Source organism: Belonocnema kinseyi, chromosome 6 (assembly GCF_010883055.1).
Source record: "Belonocnema kinseyi isolate 2016_QV_RU_SX_M_011 chromosome 6, B_treatae_v1, whole genome shotgun sequence".
Lineage (NCBI taxonomy): Eukaryota > Metazoa > Arthropoda > Insecta > Hymenoptera > Cynipidae > Belonocnema > Belonocnema kinseyi.
The window spans coordinates 96,587,329-96,608,821 of NC_046662.1; the positions used below are offsets into that span (position 1 = coordinate 96,587,329).

Consider the following 21,493-nt stretch of genomic DNA (forward strand, 5'->3'; position numbering starts at 1 on the left):
GATTATGCGCACAAGCATTTTTGCCGACAAACTGTGCATGAAAATATAAACATGTGGGCGCTGCCATGTTTGTCGCGGGACATCAAAAGGTGGCGGACCTCCTCCCTCATTGCGTCACCCCCGCAATGGCATGCCTAGTCCCTTGTTTCCTATGTCAATGCATAAAATACTCGATATGATATGATACGGATCTTTCACGTATATGACCAGAGATGAGTTCTGATATGTCTCTATCCAAAGATATTTATCTTTGCTCTATCCTGACGAGGAAAACGTATAGTTTTCCAAACGTCGAGGAATGGGAATAAAGGATTCATTCGACACCTAAATCCTATAGTCTGAAGTATGTCATTTTTAACATCTTACTCATTGTATTCATTATGAATATATTATTTTGAAGTTATTTAAAAAGTGAAAATTGTTTATAAAGTTTCAATCGGGCGTTTGCACTCGTTTAACTAATAGGACGTTCCAATTGAAACAGTTTAATTTTGAACGTTAAAATCTGGAAATCCTAAAATTATGAACTGATTTCAAATAATCTTGTTAAATAAATTCTCATTAACTTTTTAAATCTTAAAGAACAATTCATGTTTAAGAATCATTCATTAATTTATATACACAGTTGACCAACTAAAAATATTTTTTTACCAAAAATTTTCGACTTTAAACGCTTCTACTTTTTAATTGTATAAGTCTTTAAAACTGCGTTTTAATATTCTTTAAATTAAAATGTACGATTAAAAATTAAAAATGGAAAAGGTTTAAAGTGAAAGATTATCGAATTACGCGTTCTAAAATGAATGACATAATTGAAAAAGATAAAAATGTAACTAATTATTAAAAAAAAAAAAAAAAAAACGGTTGAAATCAAAGTTGGACAGATTTTTTTTCTCAAATTCTTAAAACCACCCGATAAAAAAAATTCACTGTTATTTCCCGGTTCAAGGGCCACCCTGTACGCTTCTAAATTTAGAAATACGCTTACACTTAAATTGTTATACTTTTTACTGAACAAACCTACCTTATAATACGCAACCGTAATTTGGACTCCGCTGTACAGTATACATATATGGTAAATAAAATTAGGCTCAAAAGATTTCAAATCCTAGTCTAGCATAGATTAAACCCTATAAGGTCTACCCACCTCTTCTTTTGCATGCAAATCTGTTCTTTCTGTGCAAAATCTTTTCTTTCTGTTCACGTTTTTAAAGCAAGGAAAAATAACGAGAACCCCAAGCAAAATTGTCAACATAGCGTTGCTATGTAAATACATCAAAATATAGGCCTTTAGACTCAAAATGACCCTGTTAGTGCACCTATAGCAAAAAGGACTAAGTCTACAGACCTCATTTTTTGCATGACGATGTGTTTGACATATCTAATGCGAGGAAAAATATTGAGAAGCTTGAGGAAAATACTCATAGGGGAGTTTCACAAAAAAACATTAAAAATTTGGCCTTTTGACCCAAAAATGCTTGACATTGACTCAAATTTGGCTCAAAACTTGTTGTAAACTCCTAGAGTAAAAAAATATTCACAAATTTAATTAAAAACCAACATACAGAATTGAAATTTTTCTTTAAAACAACGAAAAAATCGTAATTGCTATAGTGGAATTAAAACATTCCGAAAATTAACTCCATATTTCTACTCGCAGACTTCAGGTTTCTTTTCGACGTCTTGAGCAACAATATTGACTGGCCGAAAATTCTTGGAAAAATTAATCTAAATGCACCTATAATGTTATTGAGGAACAGTAACTTGAAAAACATACATACTTCAAATTAAAGAATAATACGGCCTAAGAGTATATTCTTTTGAATAACTGTTTTGAATTGCACTTTACTTTAGATTAATAATTTTTAACTGTAATAAAGGGCAGAAGTCCGTTGATTTTTAAATAAATAAATAGTAAAATATAACCACAAAATTGATACAAGATGAAAGTTTTTCTTTTCGTAATTCCTAGTCAATTTTCGTACGATATTTCTCATTAAAGCTATTTTATAATCAATTTAGCTGAGTTTAAAGTTTTATTTTTTACTTTATTTAAATGATTTGTTTTAGCAAAACAATTTTTCACTTGTAATAATTAAAAAAGCACAAACATTAAACTTTAAAATCAAATAATGCATAATAGGAATTAAAAAAGTGTTATCACTTTTAATATTTAATTCACTAACCAGTGTGTTTAGAGAAAATGCAGCTAGCATCATTTCGCCCTTGGCCATCCTCTTCCATTTCTTCCATATCTCCCATATCTCCATCTTCTTCATCTCCTGCATTTATTACTTCGTCTATATCATCAATGTACACCACATCGTTTTCATCAATCTCCCCCTCCATAAGAGGCGATGTAGGTGGAGTATCGTCTTGACGCATCTTAGTATATTATTGATACCTTACTAAAATTAAGACAATTATTTTGTTTTTTATTTCCAAGTATAATAATGTTCAACGTGAAATATAATTATGGCGTAGAAATGCAAGCGACTAACGGCATTCGGAATAATTTTAAATGAAATCTTTAACTGACGCCCAAATGCCTGAATTTTTTGGCCATTTATAAAAATACACCGCCAAATCTTCTAAACCCGTCGCGGGTTTTAAACAATTATAAGAAGCCAACTATAGAGTATTAGAACACATTAAATGACTATCTGATATTTTATTTTAATTTTCATCTGATTATAATTACCTTCATTATATTACTAATTAATATTAATAAAGAAATATGTACTGAAAAATTGATGAAAATTGCAGGAAATTATATCATTTAAATTAAAGAAAAATAAATTCTTTTTTAGTAAATGGGCACATAAACCATTTGAACTCTGAAGTCTGAAGACGCCTTTTTCTGGAATTTCATTAATTTTACTATTTGAAATTTCAACTTTGGCAAAGAAAATCGTAAACGTGGTTATTTGATGCTGAAATATTCACTATATTCTACACAAAAAATGCGTTCACGTCGTTTCAGGGACATCCTGTGGCCCAAATGCAAAAAAAAACCGTTTACTTCCGAAAGCTGAAAACGTGAACCTAACTTAGAACTATTTAAATTTTTGACATAATATCGTTATTCTCATTATTTTTAAAAATTATATTTCATTATTTAGATGAAAATAAAAATAAGATTTCAAATGGCCATTTAATGTGTGTTTATTGCGTAAGCAGCATCAGTCGTTTAAAAATTTAGTCGAGTATTATTCTGAATGCCTAAATAAACCAAACATATTCGAAAATATTGAAATTTGGCTCTCATTCACATTTTTTTTTAAATTTCTGCAAAGACTCTATACATTTTCTGAAAGATAATATCGACAAAATCAATAGAGATACACAAGTAAAATAAAACTTTTGTACCCAGAAATCTAATACCTAAAAATAAAAAAACTGGATTAGCATTATTATAACCTATAATTAATTGTTTTATAAATACATAAAAGATAATACATATAATAGTAATTCGCGACTTGAATAAAGCACTTTTAACCAAAAAATAAATTTACTCGTGTTAATAACTATTTTGTTTAGAGTTAACAAATAATTTTACACAAAAAAGCACATGTAAATAAACCTTGAAGTTTGACGGGGTTTCAAATCCTTCAGTTTCGTGCATTTCGTGAATCTGTGACATCAAAGAAGTTCATCGTTTCTTATTATTCACATCAATCGTCATCTATTCAATCAAGTCTTCAATGGTTCGTTTAAAAATAAATTAATAAATATATAAACGTTAAATGTTGTACCTGTTATGAATTTACGGGTTTAACAAGCATGGAAGCATGCACGCACGCAGATATTTGGAAACCTAACCTCAAAATCCATTGACGTAACTTTATGAGGGTTAGAATCCCGCCGACAATACGAACCGTACATGCGGTATCATTGTTCAGTCAAAGTCTTCTTAACTAATTACGTTTCCGACAATCTAAAAAAAAACATTTAAAAAACAATTAAAAATAAGCAAATATTACCGAATATTACTGAAACTTCTTAAGTTACCGTTCAATAACATCGATCATATAGCGGACAAATTACCGTGTATTACCGAACCTATTTTAATTTACCTATTTTTCATTCAAATTTCGAGATACGAGAAGAGAAATCAGCTGTTTTTGACAGTTCTGAACGTTCTAACTTCTGAAAAAATTTAATTCATTTTTGTTGAAGTCGAAATAGCAGACTACATTTTGATAAATTATGTAACATCACAAAAAATATTTTATTAATTCGTACGTTAAAGCAGTAAAACATTGATATTAATTAGGTTAGGTTCGCCAATCATAACATTTCCCAATCATACGCGATTGGTCTGTCCTCTGCGCTGCGCGTTAAGCCTTTGGCTCAGTGTCCAAAATTTACTCCAATCGAACGAACGTTTCGCCATTTATAGAACGCAAGCGCTTTGGCAGTCTGCCATAAGATACCTGCTGATCAATTTTGATCTTAGATTTTGACAATATCCACGAATTTCTCCTGCGAACAGTTAAATCTAGTTAAACATGGTAAATAAGTACACTATTCGTTGTTACTTCCACCATGCAGTGATCCCTTATATTCCAAGTTCATACAAAAAAAGTAAATTCTCATCCACTGTGCCGAATGAAAACAATTCGTAGTTTGTTTCTGTTTTAAAGAAAAAGACTTCCTACGATTTTCCGCGTCCACAATATCTAAAATTTGGTTTGTTTTCAGGGGAACGAGAGCTCTCTGCCAATGGAGCTGTGCTCAAATTGTAAGTTTTTAGCAAAACCACTCGACTCCAACATAAATAACCTATTCGTCCCTATTTACATAAAATTTTCGGATTTGATTCGTTCCAAAAATTGTGCTTACTAATAGCTCACTCTCAACATTTGTTCTTTTTCGGGTACATATTGGCAATTGTTTTCGGGACAATTATTGATTTTTAGACGATTTTTATGTCCAATTATTACTTTTTATCGTATATTTAGGATATTCTGGGATTTCTCGGCATATTTATATTTAGGAATTTATGTTATACCTACGGGAAGCTCTTTCGATTACTCGAGAAGGTATTAGGAATGTTAATGTATTCAGTTATTTAACATGACACGTGGTAATACTTCCATTGTTGGGAGGTAATTTATTGGCGTCCATGTTTTGCTCTGTTTCGTCAACAAATTTTGATAAACGTGAACCAAATCAAGTTACCGAGTTCAGTAATATTGTCTCCTACTGCTTATTATATTCTTTACCCTAAAAGTAACTGAGAACACGCAAATCATTAAAACTTAAATATTGGTGAAATCTATTATTTCTAATTAAATCGCTTTTATAGTATCACACTGTTGCAGAATGTATATATATATATATGAAAATAAAATTAAAAAGTATCGGTCTTTTTATAGAGTTTTATTTAAATAACTTTCAATTCGAAAATGGAATATTTTCAGTTATATTGGATTTGTAATTTGTATGAACTTAGATAATGATGAAATGTAACGCATGTAGTGATTAAAAACTTAATTAATTTATCAAAAATAAGTTGAATATAAAAATGATTCTTCTATACATTAATTGTTGCAAATTAATCAGTTTTGTTCTGATGTTTTTATTCTTTGATATTAATTCCTATATTTCATGTAAATTATTTGAATCTTTATGGGTTTTATCCTCATAAAATAATCTTGGAAATAATACCAGTACAAATTAAGGGAACTAGCAAAGGAGCCATTTCTACCGAAATTTCGATACAAATAGTCGGATTTTTTCGGAACATGTGTTTATGTCTGCAGGAAACAATCCGGCTACCCTGAAAGGGATTTGGCTCAAAATTATAATAATAATAAAAACTCTAATATTTAATTACATCAATACATTCAATAAGTTAATTCGCACCACGATTTAAGTTTACTAGGGTTATGCAACAATTTAAAAAACTTAATGGGTCGGGTTTCGGGTTTGCAACCCTTATTGACCCAAAAGCCGAAAGTAAAAAAAAATGTCCAGTCATTTCTGGTTACTTTAGCCACAATTTGTGATAAGTATTTCTCTTTGTAAACTTTTATTATTTTTTTTTCTTCTCCACTTCACTCTTTGTATACAAATCTTGATTGAAAAATAAATCTTGTATTCTTGAACTCTTTTTGGAACCATTAGGATAAAATCGTTATTTTTTTAGTTAATTTTAGTTTTAGAATTGAAAAAGTTGTGACCTGTAACAATTTGTGGATATGTTCTTTTACTATTTCAGTTGATGCGGATGAGATTAAGAGATTGGGAAAACGTTTTCGCAAATTAGATCTTGATAACAGTGGTGCACTAAGCATCGATGAATTTATGTCACTGCCAGAACTACAACAGAATCCTCTGGTGCAACGCGTCATAGACATATTTGATGCGGATGGTAACGGAGAAGTAGACTTCAAAGAATTTATTCGGGGCGTGTCGCAGTTCAGTGTAAAGGTGTGTAAAATTAAACGTTACTTATCTTCTGTGAAAATCCATGGCCCTGAAGAAAATCATGTTGTAAACTATTTTTCTAATCCGAAAGTTCTGAGGAATTCCGTTTTGATTATACGTAAACAAATTATAGTATTGCATCACAAAAAAGGCAAGATTTTACAGGCCAGAAACTGACTCAAAATAAACAAAAAGTCAGAAATTCACTAACTTATCAAAATATTAGCTGATTCAGTAAAATTATTTTTGTTGTGAAGGCAAATATTTGTGCGGAATCAACACTCATGTCAGAGAGTCAATAAATCGAGTTTAGCTATTCATATTTTGAGCTTTCAGGTTGTTGAACTAGCAAAATTTTACTTTATTGTATGAATATAGCAACTCGTGAAATACTTAATGCAATTTATGGTCAGTAACTCATGAAACCATTTAAATATTGTAGATAATTTTTTAAAGAATTCAAAACCCGCCTTTATCTGTATCCAAAAACTACGACCTTGTCCAAGAATCTTTTTTTATGTCTTTCCTTCTATTACAGGGAGATAAAGAAAGTAAATTAAGATTTGCATTTAGAATTTACGACATGGATAATGATGGTTTCATCAGTAATGGAGAATTATTTCAAGTATTAAAGATGATGGTAGGAAATAATTTGAAAGACACACAGCTGCAACAAATAGTCGACAAAACAATACTATTCGCTGACAAAGATGAGGATGGAAAAATAAGCTTCGAAGAGTTTTGTTCAGTAAGTGTTAGCATTTTATCTTTATCACTTTAATATACCTTTTCAAATCTGCCAAATATCTGGAAAATTTAGCTTTTGTGTTATGGACACTAAATATTATATCACATCAGTTTTTGTTTCCTGTACTTTTTACTTTTATTATTATCATTTTATTAATTTTACCAATCTAAATGTTTTGTAATGTAATTACCATACAATTAATTTAAGGAATTTATTATACTTTTTTATTACTTTGAGCAGTGTAAGTGCACCTTTATCGAGATATTGATTGTGTGACTTTATTCTTAGGTGCACTACTGCTTAACTCGATTATGTAAATGTAGATATAGAAACCATAAAGATTAAAAACTCCAAAAGTTTTCTAACATATAGGTATACAGATTATAACACATAAATTGAAATGTTATTGTTGGGTGTACGTAACTCGATTATGTCAATGTAAATATGAAGACTAAAGATTAAAAAGTACAGAGGTTTGCTCACTCATGTGAGTACATACAAAATAAAATAATGATAACACATTAATTGAAACGTTTGTTTTAGGTTGTTGGTAACACGGACATTCACAAGAAGATGGTAGTTGACGTTTAAGTAATCAAACTCTATTTGACATGTAAAAACTATAAACGATGCTAAGGCGGTAATGTAATTTCAACTTCGTGAATTCATTACTAATAATAGCTTTATCGGATAGTTATAAGTAAATTAAAGATCTGTCGTGCTAGGGTGAATACAACTGATCCCCGTTCAGACATTAATCACATCGATATCAAGATTAATTTGTACCATAGCATAGAGTTGCTTAAGTTCTCGATAGTACAATTGTTACTCTATTTATAACTTTTTTTCCTTTTCGAGCTAGACAATCGTTTTCAAGTTTACAGGCTTACGCGTATTGTGAATCCATCTGGATTATTATCTTACCTCTTCAACTTACCCACCAATGATCCGTTGTGATTTATGATACATCTCGATCTATACATTAATTACATACATCTGTAGCGAGCATAGAATCAGTTTGGAACTTTTTATAATTCCGTAAGTTATTTAAGAGATGTGAGCGACTGATAAGTGAAAGAACTGTCTTTGAAATACGCGCAAAATGCAGGTTTGCATTGGCATGTGCCTGGGAAAGGGGATTTACTGTACGAATCGCTAATTCCACTAACACACTACTCGAATTCAACTATTAACGCTTACGCTGTACGAAGAAACGTGATATATGCACTTTTATGCAAAGCAAACGCGTGCATCGTGCAATAACGGAGTTTTCGCCTTGTCAAACTCTTGCTCTCATAATAGGCACCTGCTGTGCTCTTTTTGAATAGGAACTATAGTTCTTGATGGCATATCATGATGTTTCATTTTCGCAAAGATTATAATTCTACTCGTAGCTAGAGGAAAAATGGTCATTTTCTATTTCGCGGGGTATCTCGACAATTCGGGAACATCTCCGTCGTCCCTGCATGTTTTTTTAATTATCTACCATTGTAAAACTGCATCGATATTCATTGTAACTTCGGAAGAAACGGAACAGCGGCCGAATATCATATATAGAGGCACAAGGGTTCTTCGAGATTGCGAGTCGCCTGAAGCTAAAGAGAACATTAATAATTGTAAGAATTATGCGTGTAGATTAACGTCTTGCCATATTTCGTGCAAAAGACTGAAACATCCCTCGGCTCTCTGCGTCCTTCGAACGTACAATTGCATTGGTTGCGTATTACTTAACATGTGGTTATTTAAGTGAAAGTATATAAATATATAATATAAATTAAATAATTATTTTAAAAAACTCATTCTAACGTTTTAACTGTTTCTATATGTAAATGTTATGTGGTCTCGCTAAATGTCCAATCAAAGTTCAGAATTTGAAAAATATATTGCAATGAATCTCTACAGTTGATTTGTTTTCAAATATTGTTTTTATTATTATAATTATTCCTAGAATTCGTAAAATATAAAAAGGACGTGATTTTATTATTGTACATTTTACAACCTCCAGTTAAAGTACATGCAGCTCGAATTTTGTACTTCGTAATGGTCGTGATGATGACACGAAAAATAGATATTCAGTTTATTATTATTATTTATTTATTTAAATTCTTTAATTGGCTGCGTACTATTTTCCCAGAGGGGTTCCTGGGGATCGCATCGATGAAGGATACTCCTCCCGTTAATTTTTTGTATGTTGCTACCTGCAAGTTATAAAAAGTAATAATAAATATTTCAAGCTCACATCTAAAAACGGATTTAATTAATCGATTCTCAAAAAAAAATATACCTTTGGCGTTAAGAAACTTTGAATCATCTCTTCCGTTACATCGGCATTTGGTTTTTTGACAACAAAAGCTTTCGGTATTTCGCCTGCAAATTTGCAAGGTACACCAACTACTGCCACATCAGCAACACCCGGAATTTCCAATATAATTGATTCTAGTTCTGTTGGAGATACCTAAAAAAAAAAAAATAATTATGAAAACTTCAGGTACGTATTAATTTGATAAAGGAAGAAAGTTCCTTTGACTGCCGTCACATGAATTAATCTGATTTATGTATAATAAGAGATTAATATAATAATATTTAAATTTTTAAATATTAAAAGAAAGACAAACTGAATTATTGAAAGCAGTTCTACTTTTTATAATTCACGTAATCTTTGATTCTTGCCATGGGCCTAGATAGGTTCTCATTATTTAGATATATCTACAAAAAATAAGAAATGCGAAAAAAGGGTGCTATAAACTGGTTTCTTTTGAAGAGGTCAACTAAATAGATGTTCCATTTTCTATATTTTTCATCAAAAAATTTACATTTTCAAAAATACTAAATGTATTAGGAACTTTTGGTGAAACTCTTCAGAAGGAACAATGTCGCTTTTGGACTGTTTTCGTAGGGGAAAGGTAGTCCGGGCCACTCGTCATTTTGAATATACTGCACTTTTTCCGATGATAAATCAACATTATTGTTTTTCCATATTGTCTTAAAGCATAATTCAACAAACATACTCATAGCTTATAAGAAAATCCGATCGAAATATTACGTTTAGAAAACACAAGTAAGTGCATTTTGTAAAATATAGACATTAAATTGGTTTTGGTTGGCATACATAAATTCACTCTCGAAATGTGTGATCTGTCATTTAAAAAAATAATAATTTCACGAGATTTCTTATTCATTGCAGTTTTTTATAATATATCGTAATCGGGCGATCCATACCATTTCGTGTTGGGTAGAGGGTGGTACCCTTGGACAGATTGTCTCATATCAAATTTTATTTCTTTTTGTCAAAAAGTAATAAATACTCTTATTTCGTAAACATAAGTAACCTTTTATGGTTTTGGATTTTCTGTAAGTATTTTTGTAGTAGTGTATTAAATGTTAAACTCTTAATTTGAAGCGTAAATTTTCTTTTCAATATTATAATAAAATGTTCAAATATTCACACTTTTTAAATCATCTTTTTTGGTCCTCAATTAAATCGCTTTTACTTCCTATCTAGTAAAGTTATTTTCTAAATATCGTCCTTGTTTCTGTTTATAAAAGTACTGATATTATGATTAACTACAGCCTTAAACAATATTTAATAATAATGATTAATATTATTAATACTTTTTTTCATGATTGACCTTAAAACCTCTATTGAATATTCCCATCGATACCGGCTAGGCTAGATGATTGAACCGCTCTCCCCTATTTGGCATATTTTTGAAGAAAAAAAACTAATTTAAATAAAAAGTTTGCCATTATCTAAGAAAATTATTTTGGAAAATACCAAATTTTGTTTAAGTGTTCGTTTATTTAAAAAAATGAAAAGTTTGCACCTTGTTCCAAAATTTCTTTTAGGTCAGAAGAAATGCAAACAAAGTTTCACACTTGCTTAACCAATTGAGCAAAAATTAGCTGCACCGTCGCTATTAGCAATAAAAGTACCAAGTATTCTATTGACTCATTATATACTTATATTTCCACTATAAAAAATAATTAAGAACAATCACCAGAGCACATTATACTCGCAATAAGATTTCAAATGACACACATATGTTCGCGCCACTTATACGAGTGGAATGAAGTGACGAGCATCGAATCGAACGTTCTTCAATGTTGGCTACACTGCTCTTCCCCCTTCCCTTCTGATGCCAGCACACGGGCATAAGTTCACATTAGTGTATCTGCCTGCCTGAGTGCCTGGTCTGGTTGTTGTTCGTAGGGTGTTTTGCGTTCTTTTTGTCGTTGTTTTCATCGTGGTGTTGTAGACCCTGTGTGCAAACCCTTTCCCTGTTCTCGCAGAAGGTGCGCGACGTGACCGGCTTAGCGCCAAGGGGACACCGGGAACATGGAAAATCCAGAGGAGGTGCTGCAGGCACTCGACGAGTTTCAGAAGATGCGACCGACGGAGATCCCGCGGGAACTCGAAGAATACCTCTGCTGGGTCGCTAAAACCGGCGACCCTGTTTATCAGTGGTCATTGATCAAGGCCCTCTTCCGTGAAAAACTCACTCGCGTCATGACTGACTTCTACGAGAGCTGTCCGAGCCTTGAGCTGGCGCCGTGTCCGAATGTTGAGGATTTTAACTACGACACGATGAAGTCTAGCCTCCTGGAGCGCCTCGAGTCCTTTGCCAACGCGCCTTTTACTGTCCAGCGAATCTGCGAACTCCTGACCGCACCACGAAAAGAATATAACCGCGTCGACAAATTCATGCGCGCCATCGAGAAAAACATACTGGTTGTTTCCACGAAGGAGCCGGGTTCGACGATCAGGAGAAACGAGAATGGTGACGGCATGGTAAACGGATCTGTCGAAGATGATGCACCAGGTGGTGAGACACACGAGGTCGAGATGGACTCCTGGGTCAAGGATTGTGCCGCCTCGACGGTCGGAATTTCCGCGCAGACGATGGACAGCGAAGCCAGGTTACTCGACGACGTGACGACCATCGTTCCGAAAATCGCACCTGCAACTAACGGCACCCCGTTCTCCCAGGAGAAAACGGAGCACGCGACTGTTAGCACCTGCGAACCTTCCGGACTAAGTTTTGTACCCACTACGTCCGAGTTCTCCGGGCAGGGATCGGAGTCCAGGGATTCCATGAGTACGGGGATTGATGCACAGAATTTGAATAGTTCGGTTGTTCACGAAGCTCCAAGCATCGCCGGAGAGGTTCCTGAAGCGATCATGAACGAGGACACTAGTTCACAACCCAGTTTGGATATTGATAGTCCTGAGAACGAACCCTCTGATCCTAACCGAAAACTCCAGACGACTTTCCAGGTATGTTTTTTTCAGATTTTATAGAGTATAGAGTAAACTATATCCACAATATTAGAAAATTAAATAAAAGATTAGCGATCCTAAATGCAATAATTTTATGTGAGTTTTATAAAACTTGTAAAAAAACTATATTGAATAATTTTACCCGAATTTATTAACATGGCTAGCGGCATTGCTAATCTTATATTTAAAATATAAATTTATTCCAAAATTAGGTTGCCACTGGACTGGGAAATGACTGAATATAATGTTTGAATTATACATAAATAAGTATAATTTGAAAACTAAGGTCTTTTCACAAAAAAATTGTAATTTCAAATAGAATTTCTGAAATTTCCATAACTGTTGTAAAATTCCATAGATATTCTAATTCTTTTACAGATATCACTGGTATTTTTATACCCAGTTATTCCTATCGTAATTTCAAATCTTAACTTTTAAATTCCTCGATTTACAAATGTTCGTAAAATCTGACTAGCATAATTTCTCAGAAAAATGTTTCAAAACGAAATGTAAATTCACTTAGGATTTTTTATATATCAAACATAAGATTTACTTTTCGCAACTTAATTATAAAATCGTCTAATGCTTAAGGCCCAAAATTTGAATTTAATCAGTGTTAAAGGCCCCAATTTGAAATTTTTCATTCTTTTCTTCAGAACGTTTTTAAAACTGTACCTACAATTTTTAGTAGTTACTTAAAACATGCGAGTGGGTTACTTTTTCGACTTCTGTTAATGTTTTATTTTCCCCTTTAAAATGTAATGCTTAGAATGAGTCATTTTTTAAAGAAAATGTTCAGAAATTGAGAATAAAATTTTAAAAGCCTTAACATTTAACAGCTATAAAGTTATTTTTATAATATATTTCAAATTCGATCTTTAAAAAAAAAATAAAATGTGTACAATTTCAGTGTGAAAATTCATCAAAATCCATAAAAAATCATGAAATTCAAACCATCACAGATTGAAGGATTTTAAATAGAATAATATATCTTTGAAAGCGTTTGCAGTTCAAATTTTTTTAAAATGAAAAGTTCGACATTTTCAACATTTTACGGTTTCCAGTTTGAATCGTTTAAATTTTTACGGTTTACAATTGGATGTGATACTAGTTAAAGAATTTTAAACTTGTAAGTTCAAAATTGGATAATTTCAAATTAAATCCTTCCAGATTGTCAGATTTTTTAAACTGAAGGCCCTTTTAAATCCAGTCGCCGTTAACATTTCAGTGAAATTGTTCTAAAATCATTTATAGCAATATAGAGTAAAAAAATCCGCACTCGATAATGTTTTTACCTCGCGCTCTGCGCTAGGTCTTTGCTTTACCCTCCACATTTGTGCACAGACCACAATGCGCAATTTTCTACATTCTATGTAAAAAACTATTGTATCAAATGTCTGTAACCATTTTTTTTGTGTACCTTGGTCTGGTACTGCTTATTCTGATATTGAAAAATAATGATCACATTTTATTTTTTCTGATCCTAATAGGGCCCTGCTGTGGTTGTTTAATCATTTTTCCTTTACTTAAGTGAAGCTGAACACTTTTTTTTTAATTTGTCATTAAAGAAGGTTCTCAAAGTACCTACGGCCTTGACGATTACATTCTCATTGCGATAATCGCGCTTTGCGTTTAACAGATAAGTTATACAAGCTCTAATTTTTTTTAATTTGGGCTAATCAAAAAATTCGGCTAGAATTGTTTTGAAATATATTTGGTATCTAGTGCAAATTTTGAATGAAATTTTTGGATCTAAAAAATATTAAATTTGTCTATTAAAAAAAAAAAATTAATATTGAAAAGTATATAACTTTTATAATTTTCATCAAAATTAAAAATTTTATTTGGATAATTTGCAAGTCTTTTACCTATCTATAAGAAACTTTGACAAAATTTTGTATAATATTAAGAAAAAAATTTTTGAAAATGCTATAATTTTTTTAATTTTGGGCTAATCGAAAAAATCGGCTAGAAAAGTTTTGAAATATATTTTGTATCTAGTGAAAATTTTTAATGAGATTTTTGGATTTACGAAAAAAATCATTTTTTATATTTTTTGAAAATTTTCAAATTTTTGAAAAGTATATAACTTTTCTAATTTTCATCAAAATGAAAAATTTTATTTAGATAATTTGCAAGTCTTTCATCCATCTATAAGAAACTTCCTTAAGAATGTTTTAAATTTCAAAAAAAAAACTTCAAAATTTTGAAAATGCGCCCAATTTTTTAATTTTGGTTCGAAATATCTGATTAACGAACTTAGCCTTCATTTTGGGTAACTTCAGAAGTGTATCAAATGCGGACTCGATTGGATAAATCCTTCAAAAGTTAGCGTGGCTACAAAATTCAGGTAACCATATATACAGACACCATTGAAATTTTATGATTTTCGGATTCTGCGAGTGCCGAAACGTAAAGATCCGTTAAAAACCAGAGTTCGAAAATTTGGACGATTACATTACATTCTCAGAAATGAGAATGTAAAAATGTCATTTTTTTCAACATTAACATTTGTAGAATTATATTTAATAAATTATTGCTCAGAAAATCTGAAACTTATATATTATATATTTCGAGGTCAGATCTTTTAATAAAACAAAATATTTTGATCAAAGGACAAAAAAGTTCAAGTTTTATCACATAAATATCCAAAGTGATGACTAATAGTTTAACTTCTCCATTAAAAGGAAAAAAACGTGATTTAGTAGAAAGGTTAGTTGAGGTTTTGTATGGCAGGTATAAATATTTTCTTTTATTAAAGATTTGCAGTTCAGAAGTTTTTTTGAGTAAATATTTAATATTCATACAAATATAAAATAACACAATATTACATTTTTCACTTCTCTTTTTCAAGTTTAAACAATAAAAAGTCATTTGTTAGTGATTTACTGGTATAAGGAATGTACTAATAAATTTTCCTTCTTTCATATAAACTGTTTATAAATACATAAATATAATAGTTTTGCGTGCTCAAGTGAGAGTATTAAATAGAATTTAATTTTTATCAAAACATTTAAGAGGTTCGAAACCCTGATAACAATGCTTCATTTAATATGTAAGTAAATGTTAGCAAAGAAAGAAAATATTAATACCTACCAAACACAACCTCAACTAACCTTTCTATTAAATCACTTTTTTTCCTTTTAAAGATAGTTTCCTATATTTCAGTCATCGTTTAAGCTGTTTAACACGCTCTTCCACCGATTTGTGCACTAATTTTACTCGTGGAACATCATCTTCCGTGATTTTTAAACATTTTTTTTTTATGATGACGGATGTCAACAGATGTAAATAATGAGCTTGCTCGCCACACTTTCCGCACTTTTTTTGCTGTTTTTTCTGAATATACTTGAAAATTGTTTGCCTTTAAACTCTCATTTTTTGGCACATTTATTTTTCGTTGTTATTTTTCGTTGTTATTTTTATTCACAATATTTTCCATACATTTCGACACAAAACTGTTCAAAAAATACGGAAATGACGTAAAATTCTGGTACGTGCGCACTGTCGACGTTTAGGATAAAAAGGTATATAGATTTGATACTTTTTACTGTGTATTAATTTACTTTTGTGATCTTTCTTTTTGGAGAAGTCCAGCGTTTTGCGGCAAAAAAGCTGTAATCTTGAATTTTTCACAAATTGGATTTTTTTGTGATTATAGTTTTTTGAAATTCTACGAAGAATTTAAGAACAATTTAAAAAAAAAATCGATGTGGCCCATTTAGAAAAAAATAAAGAAGAAACGATTTTTGGATTTAGTGTATTTTCAGCGAAAAAATGACCAAAGATACGTATAATTACACCACTCGTATGGAACGCATTTTTAATTTCTTTGTGATTATAACTTAAGTTTTCAAACAGTTAGAATTGGACGTATATTTTAAAAATTTATTCAAATATTTTAATAGTTGCAAAACTTAAATTATAAAAAAAAAGAAATTATAAATACGTTTATAATGATATCTTTGGTAAATTTTTTCATTAAACATTAGTTATGCTCAACAATTCCTTTTTTAAATTGAGATGCGGAACCAATATAGTCAAGAAAAAAATCATATTTGCGTCCAACTTTAGTTCACAGCTTCTTCCACCGAATTCTGACCCTTAAATTTATAATTTACAGAACAATACAAAAAGTAATAATAATCACAATAAATTCAAGTATTGGAATATTTCTCTTTTTTTAATTATTGGCTTTGATCATTTTTTAAAGAAATTGCGTAACGCTTAGATGAACATTTGAGTAAGATTAACTGTTACTCACCTGTCCTATATGTAAATGGGTAATCCAATCAATAAATAAATAATTTTATTTTTAAAACTTTCTAACAAAATACTTTTTATGTGTGGAAAAGAATGGTAACAGGAAGTTTTATCATTTGTATGTGCTTTCTTAATTTGACAGCCTTCGGAATTTGAGCGGATCATCTACAAAGCATATCTGAATAAATAATAGAAATACTATTTGAATATGCGGGATAAGCGAATATAATAAAAGTATATTTAAGTCTTTAACATCTAGTTGGGCATAGCATGCAATTATGTTTAATACGCCTCAACATTATTTACAAATAAGGTCTGCAAAAAATTACTCCTAACAATTGTAGGCAAAAATCCAAGAAATCTTTTCCGATTGTCTAGAACTTTTTCGTTTTCTAAAAAGTTAATTAAGAAGTATATTTTCAATTTCCTCAGTAAATCCACAATCATGTTTGGCGCCTTCGAGAATAAAAATCGAATGTAGTTTTTGACGACATTGTTTAATGTTTTGAATTCTTAAGTTTATAGGTCCTGAAATAATTATTTAAACTAAGAAATAAAAAGAAAATAAGAATCTCCTTGCTTAGAGTGTCCTTCCATTTATACGAATAGCTTAAACAAAAAACTGGAATTAAGTAAATGTAGAAGACAATCCTTTTAATTAGTACAAATTAACTTTTCAAAATTGTTATTTCTAGGCGAAAGACTTCATCAGTCACGACTCAAGATCTCCGGAACCATACGAAAAGGACACCAAAGTTACGGAAAAGTCTGACGAAGAATCGGAAGCAGCCAGCGAGGTTACATCTGTTGAAAGTAGCGGAGAATCTTTGGAAGAATGTGAAAAAGTGAAACCTGTCCAGGACGAGCGAGAATCAGTTCTTCCAATAATGGAGAACTTCTTGCAGGCAAACAGCAGACTAGAAAATTCAGTTATAACTTCGGAAGAAGAACTAAGCGATCAAACAGCTGTGTCAGTTTCTGAAATGGAAGAAAGCGATTCCTCAAAAGAAGAAAAGAATCTGGAAGCTGAAAACTCGACGAGTACAGATCTAGATCAACCTTTTACAAGCAGTACCTCAGAACCACAACAGTCATCTTCAGACGAGAATATCACAGAAGAGAATATCACTGAAGAGAATATCACAGAAGAGAAGGTTGATGTCGAAGCCGTAGTTTCCACTTGTGGTCCCATTTCAGTTGCAGAGGAGGTTTCGACAAAAGAAGATGCTATGGAAGAGGTTGAGACGGTGAAAGAACGGATTGTAGAAGAACCCAGTGAAGAATCCAGTGAAAAATCAAGTGAACCTGTCATAGAAACGATCGAGGAGACCGAAGCCAAGTTACAACCAGAGATTGAAAGTGTTACTGAAACTCCGAAACCTGTAATTGAAGAATCGCCTCCAGAAAAAGTTGATCGAGGGGATTGTTCGCAGGATTCTGAAAACAGTAACTTAACGATAGAAGAAACGACAGAAGATGATTCCACCGAAGCCAAGTCCATGATTCCTGATCCAATTCCAATTATAGAAGAACCCAAAGAGGTCGTACCCGTCGTTAAAGAATGGGATAAAGAATCGTCGATTGAAGAAGTCGATTCGAAAACACCGGCCATTGAAACTGAGAACTTGCCAAAGAATGAGCCGTCAAATACGGAGCCTGTAGAAAGTAGCGTGGTGGCGATAGCTGAACAAGAGCTTCCCTCGAGGACGGATGAACCGTTAGAGACCAACACCGTGGTTCCAGAAAATATTCCAGTTCCAGAATTGGTTCCTGAAATAGCTGTTCCAGAAAAGGAGACGAGACCTACCGAATCCATGGAAGTGGACGGCGAAGAATCTGCCACTATTTTCCAAGGAGACGAGCCAATGGAAGAAGAGGTGCCTGAAGTCGCAAGCAGTTAATAATTTCTTACTTTTGGTTATGGGAATGAAGAAAATTGGTTAGGTTTCAGAAAGACACGCGCAAATGACTGCTATAAATGGTGATCTATCACTTGCGACTTGTGGAAGTTTCCTCAAAAAGTAATATAGGGATCAAATTTTGTAATGTATCAAGCTAACCATCCGCTCGTGGCTGGATTTTTATGATCCACAATCATAACTGAGAATTATTACTTTCATTTTATGGAGAAACTGATGTAAAAAAAAAACTTCCAGTGGTACAAAACCGAGAGAAGAAAACACTGCCTGTTCCGAAATATAAGATTGACTAGGTAATAAAATTGTCCATCCCTTATTTTACGTGTTCCATTACCGTGCTAGCTTGTGCGTTTAATAACTTTTCGAGATTTAATTTTCTAAAAACTAACGATTCCAATTTTTCTATGAAAAAAACGCAGAAATTAAAGTAGTCTAATTGATGATAATGATGATTATTATTATTATTATTATTATTATTCGCTTTTTGGAAGATGATGAAGGAATATTGATTTTCGTAAAAGCGTGCTTTAACACAAGTGCTCTTCATTCTTTTTGTATACTCATTTCACACATTTTGCAAGTGGTGAAATCATACTAGACAACTAAAAATATTCCCTTGGCAATTAATAAAAAGCAGTTAACTTGCACATTTTTTCACAACATGTGATTATTAGAAAAATTATGTTTGTAAAATTGTAGATTGGGAGTAGAAACTCGTGATAATAGAATTTCGATCCCAGTTAGGTAAAAATGTACCCTAGGATATTGCTGGAAAGCTGATATCATTTTTTGTATAGGATGGCAGTTAAGAGCAAAGTTCTTTTATTTTATTTAAATTGTATTTTATACTTCTATAATTCCCCACGTGTCACTCTGTGTCACTCATCTCAAGTTTCCAGCCATTAGACATGCAAAGTATACAAAAAATGTACCTACTGAATGAATCTCTAGTGCTCTTCGGCTCAGAGAAATTATATATAGTAAGGCCAAATTCATAGTAATATTCGTGAGTGCGGCAGAGACACTTATATGCGCCATGTACTTGGTTCTCACTCGCACATACGCTTCCTTATGACTGGTATGAATTTGACCTTATGGCATATTATAATATACTCATTTCGTATGTACGTATATTTAATGATCAGCGTCTAGGTGAATATTATATATAAAAATGCGTGATCAAAAGGATCCAATTTTTTTTAAATCATGGAAATTTGATAAACTGATCTTGTTCATAATTAAATATTGCAAGAATCTGAAATGTCGGAAAGTAGAATACCTTCTATTTCTGTGCCTTTCTTTATACGGTTCAGTTGAAACTACTTTTTTTGGCACAGTAGCGCGGTAGTGCGAGCGAGTTTTTGTAAATTGTGGAGATTCGAAACAATTATTGGTCCTTTGATACTTCAATTTTAAATATATCATTTCGAGGGAACAATAACTTTTCGAATTGTGGTGATTCGAAACAATTATTGGTCCTTTGATACTTCAATTTTAAATATATCATTTCGAGGGAACAATAACTTTTCGAATTCCTTAATACTTGAAAATACATTAGACGCGAATAAGTTAAGTTACTTAAACTAATTTACGTACGAGAATGTATTTAATTAAAAAATTGAGACGCAGGTCTACCAAGTGACGAATGTTCATAAAGATTAGAAATAAAACAGTTAATTTAAAGAGATTGTAAACCAATAATTATATAAATAATTTAAGATCACTGTGTATATTATTTTATAGTAAAATACACAAAGATAACTAACAAGTGGTGTGAGGTCATTACTGAAATCCACATTCTTTTCTTATTAAAAAAATATATACATTTTTAGATTTTTTAATTTTTACTAACAATCTCTTTAGAAGTATTTTTAAAATGTTTAACTTGACAGCGGAGCATAATGCGCTCGCTCAATTATAGTTTTATCCTCCTTTTTTTAATTCAAAGGGATGTGTCGACATTATTGCATTTTTTGCACAGAAATATAGTCAGGATCATTATCATAATTTAAACAATATATTAGGGAATGTTGACGAAAGGATAATTTGAAAAAATAATCCGTGTAGATTACAAGAATGGGAAGCGCTCATGAGGATTCCACCAGAGGCTAGCGAAATGTCGATACTTGAATCGTTTTTAGGTCAAACCATTTCTTTTAACTATTTGCGGAGCTGAAACCTTTTTAAGCTTTTATTTATTTTTTTAATTCTAGGTTCAAAAGCAGCCCTTACTGACCCTTCTGTTCTAATAAAACATCGCTTGAAGGATTTAAAGAAAAAAAGTTTCTATTTTTGTATTTAGAAAATTTATCCAGTATGATATTTCGGACGTAAAACTATGGATATTGATTTTGATCAGTTTCACTCTTTATATTCAGATGGATTACTTTTTACTTATTAAACAATGTTTAAATTTTTTATTTCAGATTATTTAGATTATTCTCTTAAATTACTAAAAATTAAGTCAAGTAGAGACGCTGGCTGGTAATCTTGATAAAAAAAATAGAGCTAATCTCGAAAGATAAATTAAATAAGCTTTTAAACTTATCATTTAATGTTCGTGTGGAGTTGCAGACCACCATTAATTATCAGTGAAAGTGCAGTCTGATATGAAATATGTACTCGTATTGTTCATGAAGGTTAAAGAATGTATTGATATGATACGTCACTCTTGACGTAAATATAAAAGCCTTCATTTGATATAACAGTGCTACCAAAATCAGAAAAAGATATCAATTTCTCAGAAAGTATAACCGAAGTTGGTGAATTTAAATCTTGAACCTGATTCAAATAGAAAGAACAACAAAACTACTCTTACCTTGTTTGCAGCATGCGACTGATGTCTGTATC

The 21,493-nt window shown here is 31.6% G+C and overlaps 4 protein-coding genes across 11 annotated transcripts in view; 2 read left to right on the forward strand and 2 right to left on the reverse strand.

Moving 5' to 3' along the window:
* The window catches only part of LOC117174181 (angio-associated migratory cell protein), a 13,362-nt gene extending 9,412 nt beyond the window's left edge, over window positions 1-3,950 (reverse strand). Inside the window, exons 1-3 of one of the 5 annotated variants that reach the window (XM_033363024.1) lie at window positions 3,756-3,950; window positions 3,584-3,634; window positions 2,187-2,408 (exon numbers count right to left, since the gene is read on the reverse strand). In XM_033363024.1, coding sequence (XP_033218915.1) covers window positions 2,187-2,385 — 199 coding nt within the window. In that variant the 5' untranslated portion in view covers window positions 2,386-2,408; window positions 3,584-3,634; window positions 3,756-3,950. The other 4 variants (XM_033363023.1, XM_033363025.1, XM_033363026.1 and 1 more) reach the window with 4 other exon arrangements.
* LOC117174183 (calcineurin subunit B type 2) lies at window positions 3,627-9,096 on the forward strand. 4 transcript variants are annotated; one of them, XM_033363030.1, is made up of 5 exons: window positions 3,627-3,707; window positions 4,705-4,744; window positions 6,227-6,438; window positions 6,974-7,183; window positions 7,727-9,096. In XM_033363030.1, the coding sequence occupies exons 1-5, from the start codon at window positions 3,705-3,707 to the stop codon at window positions 7,772-7,774; spliced, it is 513 nt and encodes a 170-aa protein (XP_033218921.1). In that variant the 5' UTR covers window positions 3,627-3,704; the 3' UTR covers window positions 7,775-9,096. The 4 variants fall into 4 exon arrangements, with proteins under 4 accessions (XP_033218921.1, XP_033218922.1, XP_033218920.1 ...); XM_033363031.1 differs by lacking the exon at window positions 3,627-3,707 and adding an exon at window positions 4,354-4,587; XM_033363029.1 differs by lacking the exon at window positions 3,627-3,707 and adding an exon at window positions 4,356-4,514.
* The window catches only part of LOC117174180 (4-coumarate--CoA ligase 2-like), a 23,345-nt gene continuing 10,945 nt past the window's right edge, over window positions 9,094-21,493 (reverse strand). The window contains exons 5-6 of the mRNA XM_033363020.1: window positions 9,468-9,638; window positions 9,094-9,381 (exon numbers count right to left, since the gene is read on the reverse strand). Coding sequence (XP_033218911.1) covers window positions 9,274-9,381; window positions 9,468-9,638 — 279 coding nt within the window. The 3' untranslated portion in view covers window positions 9,094-9,273. The remainder of the gene's footprint in view (window positions 9,382-9,467; window positions 9,639-21,493) is intronic.
* LOC117174178 (serine/threonine-protein phosphatase 4 regulatory subunit 2) lies at window positions 11,330-20,406 on the forward strand. The gene is made up of 2 exons (XM_033363018.1): window positions 11,330-12,458; window positions 17,420-20,406. Exons 1-2 carry the CDS (start codon window positions 11,520-11,522, stop codon window positions 18,623-18,625), a joined length of 2,145 nt encoding a protein of 714 aa, XP_033218909.1. The 5' UTR covers window positions 11,330-11,519; the 3' UTR covers window positions 18,626-20,406.